Raw genomic sequence first — 18,384 nt, 5'->3', positions numbered from 1 at the left:
TATTTGATGGCAGGAGATATTTCGTCTTGCACTCTTTCACTACCAGGCCCATTTACTTCGCTTCCTTATCCAGTCTGTTGCGGTCACTGATATCAATATCATCGGCGTACGCCAGCAGCTGTACACACTTAAAGAAGATGGTACCATTTCTATTTAGTTCTGCAGCTCGCATTATTTTTTCCAGCAGTAGATTGAAGAATTCGCACTATAGGAAGTCGCCTTCTCTGAAACCTCGTTTGGTATCAAACGGCTCGGAGAGATTTTACTTCACATCACGGGCGCTATCTGTAGAATTCTTATCTAAACTTGCTGTAGTAGGGGACATTGAGACTTGAACCTCAACTTTTTTATAGTAAGGGATCGTTGTTGTTACTTTTCAGTTTTTCATAACACTTAAGGGGCGCGTCTGATACTTTACTTTATGAATTATTTTAATATTTAAAAGGGTATATTTATACATATTTTAAGAATATTCAGTAAACTTATAAAAAATTGATATTTTTCGAGTTACGCACGCTCTACGACGGCGCTAAAAACGGACTCGGGCCGACCTTCTCCGTGGATGAAAGCCAAAAGAAATCTGCTCTAGAAATTATTATCCGTACAATGACGCTCGGTCGAAAAATCAGAAATTTACCAATTTTGTTGAATTTTTTTAGATTTTGGTCGGTTTTATCCTGGAAAAATTCGATTTTTGATTCTTACATGGAGAACTATGGTAAATACTTGTGAATGTAGAAGCAAATTGGTAGTGTTCGGCAAGCATAGAGAAATAATGACGTCAACATAATCTTATCCTACAAAGAATCTAGAAACACTATTTATAAACTTTGAAGACTTATGCCTCGGATATGGAAAAAATTTTCGGAAAAGCATGAACCACAGTTTGGAAACCATGGCGACTAAAACAATGGCGCCAAAAGCAAAACGGAATGAAAATAATTTAAAGAGGCCTAGAAATGATGAAAATATTGCTGGACCAAGTTTATGAAAACACTGCCAAACTATACTCGAAATAATACTATATTAAAGTGCTTGCTATCAAATTTTCTTCAATACACAAATGTATATCTGTATGTAAGCTTTATAATTTCAAGTTGAAAACCGCAAAATCGGCATTGAGTTTCTTAATAAAAGCACTATTTCAAATAAATGGATATGTATGCCAGTTGTGAGTTCTTAGAAATAAATTAAACTAAAGCAAAATCATATTTTCATGTTTTTAAAAATGAAATAAATTATTTCCGAATATAAATAACGTCACCTAAAATGTAAAATAACGTAACATTACTTTTCATAAGTTTACAGGCGAAGTAAAAATATAATAGAAACCACTAATATTGAAACAAAATTTCAGTTGTGGTTATAAAATGGTTATATACTGGTTATCATGCACTCATATTGAAACAAGTTTTGAGTTGTTGTTATATAATTGTTATAAAATGGTTATAGATTGGTTATTATATCTAACAGCGATTTTCGATTTGTTTCGCATTTTAGGTGACAATATGTATTTATGGAATAAAAATTTCTAAAAAAAATAAATTGTTTTCTATATTTGAGTTATCACATTATTGAGGCAACGCTTGTTGTATTAAAACTATGCATTGCTTTCATAATGTGAGTGAACGTGTTGGAATTTTTATATTCACCTTAGCCGCTAAATTGGCGTTAGCCATTAACTCACTACACACATACAAAAGACTATAAATATAGGTGCGCATAATAAATTTATTTCCACATACATTTAAGTACATAATTGGAAAGCAATAAATATGGTACATACATTAAAACAAACCAACGCCGAGGACGATGAGCAAATTCCAACAATAAATAGAAAGTGGTAAGTTGGCTCATGCCAAAACTAAGACTAGATTGATTTAGACTGATTGCCAAAAAATACTCGTTGTTAACCGAAAGTAAAAGCTAATGTTTAAAAATAGGTGACAATGAAGTAAATATGTATGTATATATCTACAAATATTTATATACATATAAATATTATAAACATATATTTGTATATAAATATATAAAAGATTTCCGGAGTCTGAAGCATTTTTGGTGGAAAGAAGTGAATTGCCATAAGAATTTAGTTCAAATATATTTTCTATATTTATTTTAATAATTATTATTTTTTTTATATATCGCTTTCTAAAAACTCCCTATAAAAAGTGGCAACACTTAATTTATAGAAAACAATCTCATAATTAATACACTGCTTTATTTTCTCACTCAGCATTTATTGCACTTAAATTCCTCAACTAAAAAGTGTTAAGAATTCATGTTGGTCTGGCAACTACAAGATATATTAAACAGCTGATCAATAATCCGGCTGTCAAAAAATTAAAATTTACAACGCTAGCGCTAAAAAAATATTTATTTCTTCAAGTTAATTATTCTAAAATTATTTTAAGAGAAAATAGTAAAACTACATATTATTATGGATGCTGATAGCGAGCTAACTGAGGGTGTCGGCGCACTGCGTATGTCTTTGCGTGAACGGCCACGCAAACAACAGTCAGATCGGCGACTACGCGAACGCTCGGAAGATTTGAAGTTCCTAGAGGATTTTGACCCTGAAAAATCAAATCGTGAAAAGCGCAAACTGAAACGAAAGTTAACCAATTCACGTTCCACTGTTTACGATGAGTATGGTCACATGCGTCATAATGGCATGGATATTTGCGATTGCTTGGATGAGAAGTGTCCAGGTTGTTGGTTTGAGTGCAAAAATTGTGGCTCAACGCGTTGTGGCGTACAGTGCCGTGTGAATAGAAAACAGTTCGTGGATGAAATCACATTTGATGGCAAAGATGTGGTGATAAAAAACAAATTCGTATTGTAGTTGATAAAAGTGAGGTTTTAAAAGAGAATTGCGTGATTTTCATGCAGACTTTCTGTTGCACAGTTGTACGAGACTGCTTTTTAATATTTTATATGGCATTGAGTATTTAAGTAATTATTCTGCGCATTGATTTTATTAATTATAATATAAGATTGTATGTAACTATAGTGATTATGGAATAAATTATAATACCTTTTCTATAAATGTAATCATAAAAGTATCTTAATTAATTTAAATCAATATAGGACATTTTGAGAAAGTTGTTAAATTTTTAAAATAAATAATATTTCAGTTGTATTTATAAGAAAACTTATAATAAAATAAATTATTATTAGAACAGCAATTCTAAATCAAGGACTGACACCTCAATAGAATTTTGTTCCAAGGTCTGTATATTTGACGCGACCGGAATGACACAACTTTTACCCAACCAAAGCCTGCGCGTGCGACAGCGTTCCTCAAAATTATTTAGACGACATATGTTATGTTACGACAACAATAACAAATATTTTCTATTTTCACCATTTTCAAATAAAAATCTTTCAAGTACAAAGTCAAATTATCAATGCTATATTTTAAATTAATCTAATAAATAATGATAAATAAATAATGATACCAATAAAAAAAAACATTATGAAAATTATTGCTTACTTTTCATGTACATCGGTCACCGTGCACCCAAAGTGTAATTTTTGGGTTAAAACGTGAAATTCAGTTGAGGTGGCAACACAATTGTCATTGTTTCTATCAGCTGACGATTTGAGTTTTTTTACGACTTACAAATGTTTGTGTTTTTATTTGCGAAACATTGATTACAATACATATTTCTTTTGCTTTTATCTATAGAATATTGATTTTAGTAGCTCAGCGTCTAGATTTGGCATTGTGTACACAAAAACACCAGCAGAACGAAGTGAAATAAACAAAACGTAAAATACGCTTGCGTGAGTAGACACAAAGAACAATATTTTTACAGAGCTGCTCCAGCTAGATGTATATTTGAGATAAAACCAACGACGACGACGGCTGGATTATCAGCAGCACAGAAAGTTTATCAAATTAAGTGTTATCTAAAAGTGACAGTTAACTAAAATTAGTGCGCTATGTCAGACCCAACCGTCCTACAATATGCACCACTGCAATCCTTTGTGAATCCAACATTTTGGCACAAATTGTCTGATATTAAATTGAACCATGATCGACTATCGGATGCGCCAAAGCCCATTTTTGCTTACTACACCAATTTCAACGCAAAGGCATGTCTGTTAGAAACAGATTATGCTGCTTTCAACGGGTGAGTTCATATATAAGATGAGCAAAAAAAAAATAATAATCTAAGATAGCTGTGCGCTAATTGCTAATGTAAATAAAACACTTGGCAAATTCCAGCGACTTTATGGCGCCAAGACTATATTACCCTGCCGTCGGTACGCTGTACAACAAAAATACAATTGAAGACTTCAAAGCTTGTGATAAAAATGAGTTGTTGCGGTTAGAGGGACGTAAATTGGTGGATGATTTTCGAACTGACCGTGTACTGGATGACCCCAAATTACTTGCGCGATTCTTTGTTCTTTCATTTGCGGTAATATATACCTTATTAATTATGACGTCACTTGTTTTTGAATATTCGGGGTGGAATTTTGCAACCGTTGTATTCGTAATATATATGTTTGTAGAGATGAACTAATATTTACACCCTGAAAAAAAAATTAATATTAAGAAGCAAACTGACATTTGTAACACCCAAAAGAAAACGTCGAGGGCCAAATAAAATTTATATTTATAAATGGTCAGCTTGACGAACTAACTCGATTTAACAATGACATCTGTTCGGTATTATAACTTTTTTCGTTCTTCTTTATGTTTTGAAGTAATAATGTATCTTAGAATAATATTTGATATTATTTTAATTAATTTTTTGTTAAGCCGTACAATTTATACCCTTTCAGGATCTAACTACTTACAATTACTACTACTGGTTTGCATTTCCCTGTCCACTAACACCAACACTAAAAGTTGAAAATGGTTCCTCGCCACAGTCGTTGTCAGACATTCCAGAATTGCAGCATTTAGAAAGTTTGCTTAAAAGTCAAACACAAAAGCCAAATTTTTTTGTAGTCAAAAGCAACGAAAAGGATACTATTTATACACTTAAAGATTTACTTGCAACTAGTACGGCATTAGCAGAGCAAAGTGATGAACTTTATTTTGGTTTCGCGGACCCCAGTGAATACGAGCATCCCTCGTGGCTGATGCGTGTATATGCGGCGTACATTTTTTACAAATGGTTAGTTAAATTTAAACCTGATTCTCGTTAATATTTATAATTTTTATTTTATTACAAATACAGTCCCGACCTAGTTGGTAAAACGGTGAAATTTTTGGGTTTGCGCTACGATAGTAAAAATAATTGTGGCAATAGCCTCGTTTGGACGGTGCTACAAACCGAGCCGGTGAGTTTTGATGAGAGCACGCCATTCGTTGGTTGGGAACCCAACCGCAATAACAAAATGGGTCCACGTATGGTGTCGATGCGGGACAGCATGGATCCTAAAATGTAAGTTTTGCACGTGGTAGCAGCAAAATAATTAAAAATATGTACATATATATATTTTTTATTATTTCCAGTCTAGTCGAAAGTGCCATAAACTTGAATTTGAAACTGATGAAATGGCGTTTAGTGCCCGATTTGAATTTAGACATAATTGCGAACACGAAATGTTTACTGTTTGGCGCCGGCACACTCGGTTGTAATGTGGCGCGCAATTTACTCGCTTGGGGCTTTAAGCATTTAACGTTTCTGGATAATGGTCGTGTCAGCTATTCAAATCCATTGCGGCAAACGCTCTACACGCACGCTGACGCCATTGCTGGCAATGCAATGAAGGCGGTTACGGCGGCCAAGCGCGTGAAGGAAATCAATCCAACTGCTGTGCGTAAATTTTTGTAGCTTTGTAGTGGTGATTTGTAGTTGTAAAACTATGTATTTCACTTTTTAGGTCTCCACGGGGCATGTCATGCAAATACCTATGCCGGGTCACACCATAGGCGCATCGATGGAGCAACAAACCAATGAGGATTTGAACACTATCAAAAGTTTAGTAGAGGAGCATGACGTTATTTTCTTGTTGACCGATTCGCGCGAGAGCCGTTGGCTGCCCACACTGCTGGGTAATACTTTTCAAAAGGTGCGTGTGGAGTGATAGCTTGCAATTGCTTAATTTCGAATGAAAATTACTCCTTTTTTATTACCTTTCTATATTTTTTTTTTACAGATAGTTATCAACGCCGCGTTAGGCTTTGACAGCTACTTGGTGATGCGTCATGGCGCCGGTTCGCCAAACAACGAAGCAGCTGGCGATGCTGCGCAACCAATTGATTTAGGTGATCTGAAGTGTATCGGTGGTGGCAATTTGGGTTGTTACTTCTGCAACGACGTCACAGCGCCAGGAAATGTGAGTACAAGCATTAAAAATATGTATTATTCGTAGGCGATTTTTATTTCGCATTTGAAATCTTATGTATGACTAATAGTTTTGTACAAAAAATATTTATACTTATATTCAATGCGTGAAACAAGAAAATTTGTTTTACGGTATGTTTGGTGCTAAGCACATTCATAGTCGTGCTTTGAATACTTTTCGAAACCCGTGCAAGAAGGGTCACCCATTTGCAAGTGGTCCACACCCGTCACATGCATGTGCAAGCCATTTATGCATGTGACCTTGAAGCCGACAAGATTTTGAAATACATTTGTTGTGCGATAGGCATAGCTGCAGAAGTTATAGCCGTCCACGGCGGTGAGGAATTCGCGCTCCGTAAAGGCGATGGCAAGCTTGAATTGCTGATTAAAGACGAATGGAAAACCGCCATGGCGCTCCTCTTGTCCAAATCTGTGTAGATACAATGTGTGTATTGAAAATAAATTTATAAATTGTTATAATAGTTATTTTTAGTAGACTCACTCAAAGGCCTTATTCATTGAATTGCGCACCACAGCTTTCTGATCGAAACGCACGCTGAAATGCAGCTCCTCACGTTTCGTGTCGCTATCCAAAAACTTAATTATAAATTGACCCTTCTTATTATCGAAACAACGCGCGGTTATCACAATCAAATGCCCGGGGCTGAACATTATCGGCGAATCATTACTGAAAGCTTTGCCAAAATCGGATGATTGTATTGCTGGCCAGGGATAGGGAAAGACAGCGCGATGATCCACCTGCTTAATCACCTGTATTTGCTCGCTTATCTCGATGCTGCGCAGCGACTGGAGTGGCATGCGGTATCTGAATGTGCAAAAGGGCCGATTGTTGATCGCTATGTGAAATTTCTCCTCACAAGCGAGTATGTAAATTACGAAAAACTCTCCCGACTCAATGGGATTCTGCAATGAATGACCTTCAATGTCATGTATCTCCTCCGCACCCCACACGCCACCGATACGTGCATTGCGCACAATTATGTCCTTGCGAAAGTAGCAAGCGAAGCGCAAACCGATGTCGGCATTTGGATCTATCACCGATTTGGTCGTCGACAAACTGATTTGGAATCTTGAAGCGAATTAATTATGTTAATTAGTCAAAAATTGCACGATTTATTTACTTACATGTATGTATGTATATAAACAAACGACTTTTTTCAACTTTCTAACGGTTAAATTTTGTAGTTCACAAAGCATTGCCCAAGCTGTTTGCGTAAACTGCTAATATTTGTTGGAATCTACCTTCCCTTCTCCTATTTTTATTCATGCGCCCAAATGTATACTACAAATTAAGTTTATACCGTTGATTGTTACCAATTACAATTACAACAACCACCAATTAACTAATTTTTTAGCATTCTAAGCGAAAGGCCTCTAAAGCTGGTTAGTTAAGAGATAACAGTATTCTTTAGCCCCTGTTTTGCGGCAGTTTTGAATTCGTTATTCTCTGTTAGTAAGTTATATGATTAAGTTCAAATCAAAACCCGACTCAATGCTGTTACAACAATCTGAAAAACGTTGAGGTATGATCATCTCAGTAGCTTATTAGCTGCTGTCAGTAATAGCGAGCGCTATTGTTTGGTGTTGTTGTAACGACTAACTAAAGATTGATATTTGTGTAATTAGCTGGGTTGTCTGAAGGGGTTGGGATTTTACTTTGTTAGAATTGATTTATTAATCATCCGAGTATTGAGAGAATTGTTTTTTTTCTTCCACAAAAAAATTAAAGCGAGAGAGCCATTGTCTCCTAACATTGTCTGGCAAGAAATAGCTTTATTACATTTGTAGTAACTTATTTGAGAGTTTTCGTCCAAATTGAAACAAAATATTTTTACACCTTTATGAAAGTACATTTTATATTTTTAACATTAATAACAACTATATTTCATTGCTCAAACTCAATTTTATGGACAACAGTTAAGTGTTCTAAAAGGAGTTTTAAAAATACTCTAAGTTGTATGCAAATTATTACATTAATTAAATATATTTTTTATTATTATACCCTGAACAAGGTATACTGAGTTTATCATGAAGTTCGAATCACACAGAAGGAAACGTCGGAGACATGTCCGCTGTCTATCCTTCTGTATATACGCAAAATAGTCTCTAAGCTTTTAAGATACCGAACTGAAATTTTGCGCACGACCCAAAAAACTGTGTTTTCATGTTTTTTATAACTTCTATATTAATATGGCTTTTACTTCAGTTGCGAGTAACAAATGTGTAAATAATAACGCAAACATTACTCACACCGTTTAAAAATTTATTAATAGTTAAATTTAAATATTTGCGGTCAATAAAATCATAAATGTGTATATAATCAGTGTTGATTATTCATTATTACGAAAGTAGATTACATTATCATTACTTTTGTTAAACGCTGCCAAATGTTTGCATGTATTTGTCTAACACGTCACTTAGCGTATTGCTCATCACTGATAGCTGATAACGATACGAATTTTTGAAATACACAGCTATTTCAAATATTTATTGTAATTACAAATGAAACGCATGAAATTATATTCGCGTGAGAAAATATGGTATAATACATGTTTTGCCAAAATTTATGCGTGTCAGCTAATTGAAATGGTCGTTTGTTTATGCATACATACACACATATGTACATATGTTGAACTGGAGCAAGCACAATCGCCGTTTACCTTGAGGCGCTGTCTATGGTCTTCGCCACAATCTCCAAGGCATGACCAAATTCCAGGTGATGTGCCAAATTGCCCGCAAATTCTGTTAACATTTTTGCTTATATCAATTTTTTTATTTTTTTAATAATTTATATTGATTTTATTATAAACCCGCACGTTCTCACAACACAAAACGGTTTTGGCCGCACTTCGCAAAAGGCAAAAATCAACTGCGAAAGGTAAAAACCGCGAATGTTATCAGCGTATTGCCTAGATATTTTAAAGTTTCAATAAATACATATTTACATACATACATACATATGTACTTTGTACGAATGTGTTTAAGTACATATCTGCTTTAACGTTGATAATGTTTCATTTACTGCTATCGTAGTATGTGTAGTCGCCACTAGGCGTATGTGTAACTTTTGGGCTTTGACTTAGTATATTTGTTGTTGTTTTGACTTTTATCTAATCATTAAATAAACAGTTGCTGGAATTCCTTGGTGCTGCGGGAAAATTTTTTGTTATTAATTGTTGTATTTTCGATTTCATTTTATTTTATGTTTTGTTGTTTAACTTTTAACTTGTTGTCACTATTAATTTTTATATTCTTTGTTGCTCTTTATTTAATTTATTCCTGTTTCTTGCTCGCGCACCTTAGTATCTGTTTATAACTCTGCTTCAACACAACTGTTGCACTTGCTGTTACTCTCCGTACTCATAAAAATACTCAGCTGTTTTACCAGCTTTATTTATTTACTATACATACTTTTCCACAAAACAGATATTTAAACACACGTTTTTTGTCATTTTGTTAATATTTTCCCACCGGCACTTGCTGCTCAATCGCATGCTTGCTAATTCCACGTAGCAGCACCTCCGATAGCGTCTGCAGTCAACACAAGCGCGCCAGTCAATGTGTTCTCGAGTCGCAATAGTTTCGCATGACCCACAGCGACTGCATACGAAATTAAGTATGCAAACATTATTACTTTCATTGCCGATTATAAAAATAATTATTATTTTATGCGAATTCACTACGCTTATTTACACAAAAATACACCGCAAACAGTTTTTGCCATTTGTACATACCATTTTCGCATTTGTCTGCTGCGTGCGTGTTGTGCGTGCCCGCTAACATCTCTAATTAATTCACTTTTTGTAATCGTATGTTTTTATTAAATTTTTGTTTGTTTGCTTATTTGAAACTTGTTTCTTCTTACGTCACATTTAACAATTATCTCTTTTGGCTCTTTTCACGCAGCTTAGCAATTTATTAACTCTTTGTTATGTTGCTCACCGTTTGATATGAATGCCACGGCGCTCTTCTCTCTGTTTTGTCTTAAAATTTTACACTTTCGTTGTGTTCACCGGGCACTTTTGCACTCAAAACAAATAATAGTCACTCATACTAAACATTTACAAATTGCAATCACATGCATGTGCATTCATTTACATATGTATCTACATATATTTACATATACAGATTTTTTTATTAATAACCTAAATGCAGCTTCTTTTTGTATTTTTTCCAGTGCCGAGTATTTTATAAAAATAACATTCACCGAATGTATAAACATGAATGAAACGTCATTCTGCTTAACTGTTAACTAAAACAGACCATAACACTCAATAACATGGCGCTTACACCTGTACCAAATGTTAAACGAGCTCCACTAGTGGATAGTTTTGAAAAATTTAAGTTTTTTTTTGTAATTCTGATAAATTACTAAAGCTAACTAAAGGGTATTCCCCAGTATTAGCTAGTTTCAATTAATTTATTGCTTGTAATAAGAAAATATGCAAAACCTGCAAAATATAAAACCTGACAATTTTTATATATGATAAACAGGAATAAATATGATTATATGTTATTTTATTCGAAGTTTAGACCCGAGAAAAAACGTCTAAAAAAGTTTCCCTTGAACCTTTGATCCATACTTTTCGCAGGGGTTTTCTGCAGAGCAGCCTTCTCATTTCACGTTAGGTTAGGTTAAAGGGTAATATTTTATGACTTCTGATTCGCCGAAGGAGAAACTACCGAGATGTTTGAACCTCAGTCTTACAAACGCTGAAGAATGGCAGAAAACGTGCCTGAATATTTCCTCCTCATCCTCCTCAGCTCCTTTTGGATGAATAATACTAGTGGTCCTGCAGGTTAAAGCTAAGATTGATTGAGAGCGGACCTCCCCTTTGTTGAGATTCCACACCTTTAGCCTATAGCGCCTCCACGGCAGTATAAAGTAACCAATGTCTTCTTTACGCTCTCCTAAATATGTGGATATAACTGTACTCTAAACCATATTAAATAAATATCAATTAAATTTATATGCCGAATTAACATTCCAAATATTTTTCTAACTCCAGTCGCTCAAGGATCGCACACTGGATCAGCAATGTACCGTTACACGACCAGGTGTATCGTGTATTGCCGCTAGCTATGCAGTCGAACTGTTGGTGTCACTGCTGCAGCATCCACTGCGCGACCATGCACCCGCCTACTATTGTGCTAACGGCAAATCAAATTACAAGGAGCCAGAGGGGCTACTCGGCGTCATACCGCACTCGATACGCGGGCAGCTGAGCAATTTCGAAAATATTTTGCCGGCAACGCAGAAATTCTCCCAGTGCATTGCATGTTCGGAGGTAAGTAGTTTTATTAATAACTAACTGTTTGTATACCTACATATGTACATGAATGTAATGAATATTTCACACTTTTGCTATTCGCAGAAAATAATTGCGGAATATCGCGCGCAAGGCAATGCATTTTTATTCAAAGCGTTCGAAACGGCCAAATATTTAGAAGACTTGACTGGCATCTCTGATTTTAAGGCATTGGATAGTGCGGTGAGTGTGAATAAAGAGAAATAATAATTAAAAAAAATATGTACATACATACATATTTATATATATATTATAATATTTCTAAAACATATTAAAAACAAATATTAAACAATTTTTATTTTTTTTTAGATCATCGACTTCGATGACTCCGACTTGGAAATGTCAGAAACGGAGGATATGTAATTTTTAGCAACGCAATTTCTTATACTTACTGACTTAACGCTTGAAAGTGGTTGTTTGCTTTTAGCGTCAGTAATTGTATACATATTTATATTCATAAAAGTCAATTGCATATTTTAACAGTAACCTTAAGCATATATTTTTTAAATTCGATTTTATAGCATTTATAAAAAACTGAAATTATTATGTTTAACGAAGATTTTATAACACGAAATTTCCTTAATTTTTAAGCCCAAAGAATGTAGCTTAATTTTAAACATATATAGTACCTATGTATGTAAATATACAACGTACTAGGTAGGTTTATTTGTGCTATGTTTTATGTTTAGTCCTTTGCATACAATATTTAAACGTGTATAAAGTGTAAAAGTAAAAAAAAAAATAAAAATAAAAATTAATTGATTAATGAAATTGCAATACAAAGAAATTATTAACAACGATATTTTATGCTACGTAGTTAATGAGCTTGGAAACTAATAAGAGGGCAAAAGTTGTTTTGAGAAATTTAAGCAATGAAATTCCAATACCAACTAAATAACTAAAGTTTTACATTAATTGTAATAAAATGAATTGATTAGGGTTTTCAAAATTCTTGTATTAAGAAAGTATTTCAATTACCATAACCGAATATTTCTACAAAATTAAAACGGCTTATATTTGTATAGATATGTATGTTGGCTAAATAAAAATTATAAAAAACACGAAAAACAAATTTTTTTTAATCAAAACCCGAACTACTTTTATCAAAACAAAAAAATAAAAGCAGTAATATGCATGTGCATTCTTATATGTTTATATGTGTGTACGCTCGTTTACATATACAGATTTATTTATTAATAAACCGATTGAACCTATTTTTTTCTTAATTTTTCCAATTCCAAGTTATTTTATAATTAATTTTATAAAAATATTTACCGAATTTATAAACTGAATGAAACGTCATTCGGCTTTACTGTTAACCAAAACACACCATAACAATCAATAACATGGCGCTTACACCTGTATAAAACACAAATGTCAAACAAACTCCACTTGTCCCCATTGGTGTGGATTTAATGAGGTTAACCGAGAAATAGTTCATAAGAAAAGAAACATCTACTCACCGAATGAAATTATTGCACAAAATAATTCAAAACTTACATAATTTACCTTTTATATGAAAATATATAAGTATTTTTTTATAAATTAAAAAAATGTGTCACATTTGAAATAAATAAATAAAAAAATTAGTTATTAAAATGTGTTATCAATAATAAATAAAAATCTTTTGCAACGAAAAAAATACTATTCGTAATCTCCCCGACGGGGAATTGAACCCCGGTCTCCCGCGTGACAGGCGGGGATACTGACCACTATACTATCGAGGATGTTGAAAATAAGTTGTCAATATGTGTATTTATGATAAATGACAGCGAATAATTCTTTGTTCGGAAGCAACAGTTTTTCATTGAAAGCTTATTTGATACATAATGATAAGTAAACGATGGAGCTTTTGAAGAAATCAAACGACATGGAAGCAAAATATACGTTGGAGAAGAGGTTTTAAATTAATAGGAAATCATTAGGGGTATTCTCTTGCTCTTGCAAAACCCTTGCACGGTGCACGATTTGCAGATTTTTCCACCTAATGCAACGGCACTACAACAAACACACGCAGAAAAATATTTGCAAGGGCTGTAAAATATGTCAGACCAAAACCCATGTTTATTTACGTGCAATGACACGTAAAAAAATAATTGCAACCCTATGCTAGCTGTCATTTTACTTAAATACATATTATGACGTTAAATTGTTGAGGAATGTAAATTTTAAATAGATTTTATAAATTCTATTTAAATTTTAAAGATTTGTTACAGTTTTCTTTGTTAAGAATGATATCACTAGATTCTGTAATGGGTGCTCTCGTGCCCTTATGTATTTCGGTATAGGATTTTTGCAATCTGCAATCTTATAAGAGCAAGAGAATCCCCCTAATGATTTCCTATTAATTTAAAACTAATAAAAACATGCTAAAAATATTTATTTAAAAAAATATATTAATAAATTAATAATAATATTTATTTAAAAAAAATATACAAATAAAAATAAAAATATTTATTAAACTAAAAAAATAATATTATTTATTACAAAATTAAAATACTAGTAATAATTTAAGTACATTTATGTTTAATACAACTATATGTGTTTATACATGTTTGTTGTGTCTATTGTCTTCTACCCTTACCCAACAGATTATGTAACATACGCAGGTTCCTTTTACATATATTTCGAAATTTGGCAATGCTGGTGTTGCAATCCGGCAACTCACAACTTTATCGAAAAGTTTGACATTTTTGATGTTAAACATACTGAGAACGATTGTCATACGACGGCTATTTGTGTTGTTTACAGGAACTTAAAATATTCATCTCAGTAAAAAAATGGAATTAAATGGCGAACATTTTCGCGTAATTATTTTTACAACTTTCAACGTGGACTACTTCTGAAACATTTCTTTGGATAAACTTAATTAAATTTTGATGAAGCTCTATCAATGACCAGTATTTATCGATGGCATGGTAAATTCAATCGAGGTCGTAGATCACTCTAAAAGGAATTTCAGGAAGGTAAACCAATATCAGTTGTTCCGGTAACTATTGATGCTCTGTGCAAACTGCAGGATCGTCAGGTGACCAATCGTGAGATTAAGACAATTAGAGGCATTATTGCGATCAGCATACATTCAATATTACATGAACATTTCACTGTAAATTTTTAACCCCCCTTTGTTGAAAAAAGCCCTTTCAGTCACTGTTTTAAAGAAGAATATAATCTCATTAAAAAGTTGTTGGGAGAAGGAAAATCTTACAAGTTTATCGAATATTTACTCGGATGTTCTGCCAAAGTAGTTGCGAATGCAAAAAAATTGAAGCCAAATCCAGAGGACAGAAAGAGGCTCTTTCGCGACCCCAGTTGAGAAAAGTTGTGATTTGGGACCAAAGAAAGCCATTTTATAACTAAAAAAATTAAATATTAGTGAAAAATTAGTGTTCCTATGTCCACATTAAGAAAAATGTTGATAATAGCTGACCTTTTCGGCAGGAGCTTAAGAAAAAATCCACAAATTTAACCCTGTCATGTGCAGGCCACAGTTAAACAGATGAAACATTTCGCAAAATATTTTGATCCGACGAAACGAAAATTGTTTTATTTGGTTACCAAGGACACCGAAAGCCAGAATATGCTTCATTTGATACTAGATGTGTTTCCCGGACAGTAATACACGGAGGCGCCAAAACCAACGTATGGGGGTGCTTCTCTTACTACAGTAGAGGTCCGTTATTTTGGATTAAAGGAAACATGGATGCCAAATTAAACGTTGAAATAATGAAGTCGACTACGCTACCACAAGATGAAAGATATTGCCGCTGAAATTTCTTTATCAACAAGACAACGACCCCAAGCTTACCAGCATGTTGGCAAAACACTCATTTATTTGAAATGAAATTGAGTTTATGAGCTGGCTGACTTACAAAGTCACCTGACCTTATTAATAAGGCTTATTTTATATTATTATAATGAATCAATTGGTTTCTGATGTGAAATACTTAATACTGCTGTAATGAATCACTGTTGACACAGCTGGTGTTGGAAATCAGTCAAGGATCTTACTGGCATCGTTAAAATATCGGAAGGACCAGTTGAAAACTATTTTGAAAGATCATTTGGGCCTAAGAAAAGTGAATTATGGACCGACAACTCTTGGTGCACCACGATTATGCACCGTCGCATATTGCATTGATTCTTCGTGATTTTTTCGTCAAATTTTTAAACCAATATCATGCCACAACCACCATATTCGCCTGATTTAGCTCCGTGTGTCTTCTGGCTATTCAGCAAACGACCGCGCAGGGAAAACCGTTTTCAGTCAATTAAAGACATTAAACGTGCATCGCTACGCGCATTGAAGGCTATTCCGGAAATTGACTTTAACAACTGTTTCGAGGATTGCAAAAGATTATAACTATGAGGGGGACGATGTAGATTTGAAGAATAAATTAAGAATTTTTAAATTATGAAAAAGGTGTTACTATTTTTTACTAATAGTATTATACGGATTATTTTTAAAGTTTGTATACATATGTATATCTATATAATATAGGTATGTACATACTCGTATGTCTTTAGAATACCATATAAAGGTCTTAAACCGAGTTTCTAAATATTAATTTATTTTCTACTTCTTTAATACAAAATAAATTTAATATTTATTCATATTAATTTGCAAAAATTATAATTTATTTTAAAACATTTTAATATTTTAATTTCACTAACTTCCTTAAACAAAAAATCTTTGCCCATTGACATCTGGCCAAAGCCATTGTTATGAATATATAAACAAGTCTTCAGATTAATTAATTTGTTTATAATGATATTCTGTTATCACTGTGTTAATATAAAATGGTAAACACATACATACATATATAAATATAAGTATGTACATTTGTATGCAGTATATATGTAGTGTGTTTTGTCGTAAATAAATTTGTACATATTTTATACAAGTGCAGATTAATGCCAAAAGGCATGTCAGAAAAATAAAAAATAAATAGAACAAGTAAGGAAGGGCTAAGTGCGGGTGCAACCGATTATTTTATAATCTCTGCAACTGCAGCAATCAAAGTCAGGGAAATAACTTACGATGTAAAACGTCAGCCAGACGATCGGACTTCAAGCAATTTTATATATACATCACTATATATATATAAATCATACACAGACCGACATAAGGTTTGTTAGAAAAACGAAAATCATTATATATAGTATATGGGAGTTGGAGTAGTATCTAACCGATTCCGTCTATTAATGCCACATATTAAAAAATGTTCTATTAAGGTACGTACTGTCATGAGTAAAATACGCTTAAAATATTAGCCCTTTTTCAGCTATTTTAGAAAAAATACACTGTCATGAGTACTCACATATTGGCCGATATATGCGGTACAAAGTCACACGTAAGTTCGAAAATCTTTATATTAATTATATGTGAGCGCAGGGAAGTATTGATCCCCTTCAACTCCGACTGACTGTCTGTCTATCCGTCCGTTCGTGCAAGTGATAACTTGATATACAATATCTTAATGAAACTTGGTACACGTTCCTTGGCAAAAAAGTAAGGAGTTCATAGAAGGGCATTAATCGAGAGCTTATAAAATGACATAACTAATTACCAAATTGAGATATTAATCTATAATTTGGTGCAGAAGATTACAACAACCGTTGACAGCAAATATTATAAGAACCCCCGACAATGTGAAAATAGATAAAAGTACTACTGCATCGAATACTCTCAGAGATGGAGTGTTTTCAGATAAATCTTCCGCAGAACCTTTCTATCAAAAACTTGTAACGCAGATGGAGTCATGTGTAAAAGTGCACGCAAGTGGGGAAAGTTCTTTGAGTGTCATTCACTTGGGAATGGTCAGAAACAATTATTTTACATATATATGGCTCAAGCAGCACACGACTTCCGGCCTTAGACCAAATATCCTCTGGGTAGCTAAAAAACATCCGTTCCGAGGGTTGTGCGCTGGGTTTGGGACCGGTCACGTAAAAAACACCTCCCAATGAAAGAAACCAAATCAAGCCTCAATGAATATGTATATTCGGAATAAAACTTTGCACAAATAGTGTTTTTGACGTATGCCAGTCGAGTCTAAAAATTGTTAAAATCCGACCGAATATGTGGACGCCAGTACGTATGACTGACTTTTTGCCGAAAATATCGGTCAATCTTTGAGATATATTAATGAAATTCTAATAACTGTGTATCTTTGTGCCTAAAATTGATAAAATCGCGCCAAAACTTTTTTTAAACATCCGGCTGGCTTTAGTCCATAAATTACTTGAGAATAAGTCCTCAAGTATATTTAGGCAATGTCAAAAATTAATGCAATCAGCCCTTCCATTTCTTTGCCCCCCACTATATCCTATTGCACTTGACCCCAGGTTGGTCAAAATGTGTGATATTTTAATGAAATTAAGTAGAGACATTTTAAAAGTTATTAAATTATATTAACGGTTTAGTGCTTATTATAAATAAATAAAATTGAACCTCATATCCCTAATACAAGGTGCGTTCCAGAATAAACAGGACTTTTTCTATATGTCGACTGGTACGTTAGAATCAGCTATCTTTATCGATTGTCCAGTGAGAATTTCATGACATTTCATTGATTGGAAGTGAAGTTATTGCGTTTTAAGTGTCAGTATATTTGTGTTATCGGTTCGAAAATGAGCTTCGAACAAAAAGCCAACATTAAATTTTGTTTTAAAATTTGTAAAACTTTTTTATGGCGATGATTGCCTATCCTGTAGCAGAGTGCACGAGTGGTTTCAACGTT

At 33.5% G+C, this 18,384-nt stretch overlaps 3 protein-coding genes and 1 non-coding gene across 5 annotated transcripts; 2 read left to right on the top strand and 2 right to left on the bottom strand.

Moving 5' to 3' along the window:
• The first annotated feature begins 2,321 nt into the window (after window positions 1-2,321).
• On the top strand, window positions 2,322-3,404 carry LOC126755013 (ARL14 effector protein). Its single transcript, XM_050467272.1, has one exon. The coding sequence runs from the start codon at window positions 2,441-2,443 to the stop codon at window positions 2,843-2,845; it is 405 nt and encodes a 134-aa protein (XP_050323229.1). The 5' UTR covers window positions 2,322-2,440; the 3' UTR covers window positions 2,846-3,404.
• Window positions 3,405-3,623: 219 nt separating this feature from the next.
• Window positions 3,624-13,230, top strand: LOC126754999 (ubiquitin-like modifier-activating enzyme ATG7). Of its 2 annotated transcripts, XM_050467251.1 has the most exons (10): window positions 3,624-4,139; window positions 4,235-4,430; window positions 4,798-5,135; window positions 5,199-5,405; window positions 5,477-5,780; window positions 5,848-6,036; window positions 6,124-6,303; window positions 11,342-11,620; window positions 11,708-11,824; window positions 11,951-13,230. In XM_050467251.1, the coding sequence occupies exons 1-10, from the start codon at window positions 3,949-3,951 to the stop codon at window positions 12,002-12,004; spliced, it is 2,055 nt and encodes a 684-aa protein (XP_050323208.1). In that variant the 5' UTR covers window positions 3,624-3,948; the 3' UTR covers window positions 12,005-13,230. The 2 variants fall into 2 exon arrangements, with proteins under 2 accessions (XP_050323208.1, XP_050323209.1); XM_050467252.1 differs by lacking the exon at window positions 4,235-4,430 and having other exon boundaries at window positions 4,008-4,139.
• Window positions 6,324-10,450, bottom strand: LOC126755007 (32 kDa beta-galactoside-binding lectin). The gene is made up of 3 exons (XM_050467262.1): window positions 8,993-10,450; window positions 6,814-7,401; window positions 6,324-6,741 (listed from the first exon to the last, which is right to left on the bottom strand). The coding sequence occupies exons 1-3, from the start codon at window positions 9,082-9,084 to the stop codon at window positions 6,456-6,458; spliced, it is 966 nt and encodes a 321-aa protein (XP_050323219.1). The 5' UTR covers window positions 9,085-10,450; the 3' UTR covers window positions 6,324-6,455.
• Window positions 13,231-13,296: 66 nt separating the features above from the next.
• Window positions 13,297-13,368, bottom strand: Trnad-guc (transfer RNA aspartic acid (anticodon GUC)). The gene has a single exon. It is a non-coding gene; the product is annotated as a tRNA-Asp (tRNA).
• Window positions 13,369-18,384: the final 5,016 nt, after the last annotated feature.

This window comes from Bactrocera neohumeralis, chromosome 4, assembly GCF_024586455.1.
Source record: "Bactrocera neohumeralis isolate Rockhampton chromosome 4, APGP_CSIRO_Bneo_wtdbg2-racon-allhic-juicebox.fasta_v2, whole genome shotgun sequence".
Taxonomy (NCBI): domain Eukaryota; kingdom Metazoa; phylum Arthropoda; class Insecta; order Diptera; family Tephritidae; genus Bactrocera; species Bactrocera neohumeralis.
Note: the sequence above shows the minus strand (reverse complement) of the source record. Positions and strands in the feature narration are given on the sequence as shown.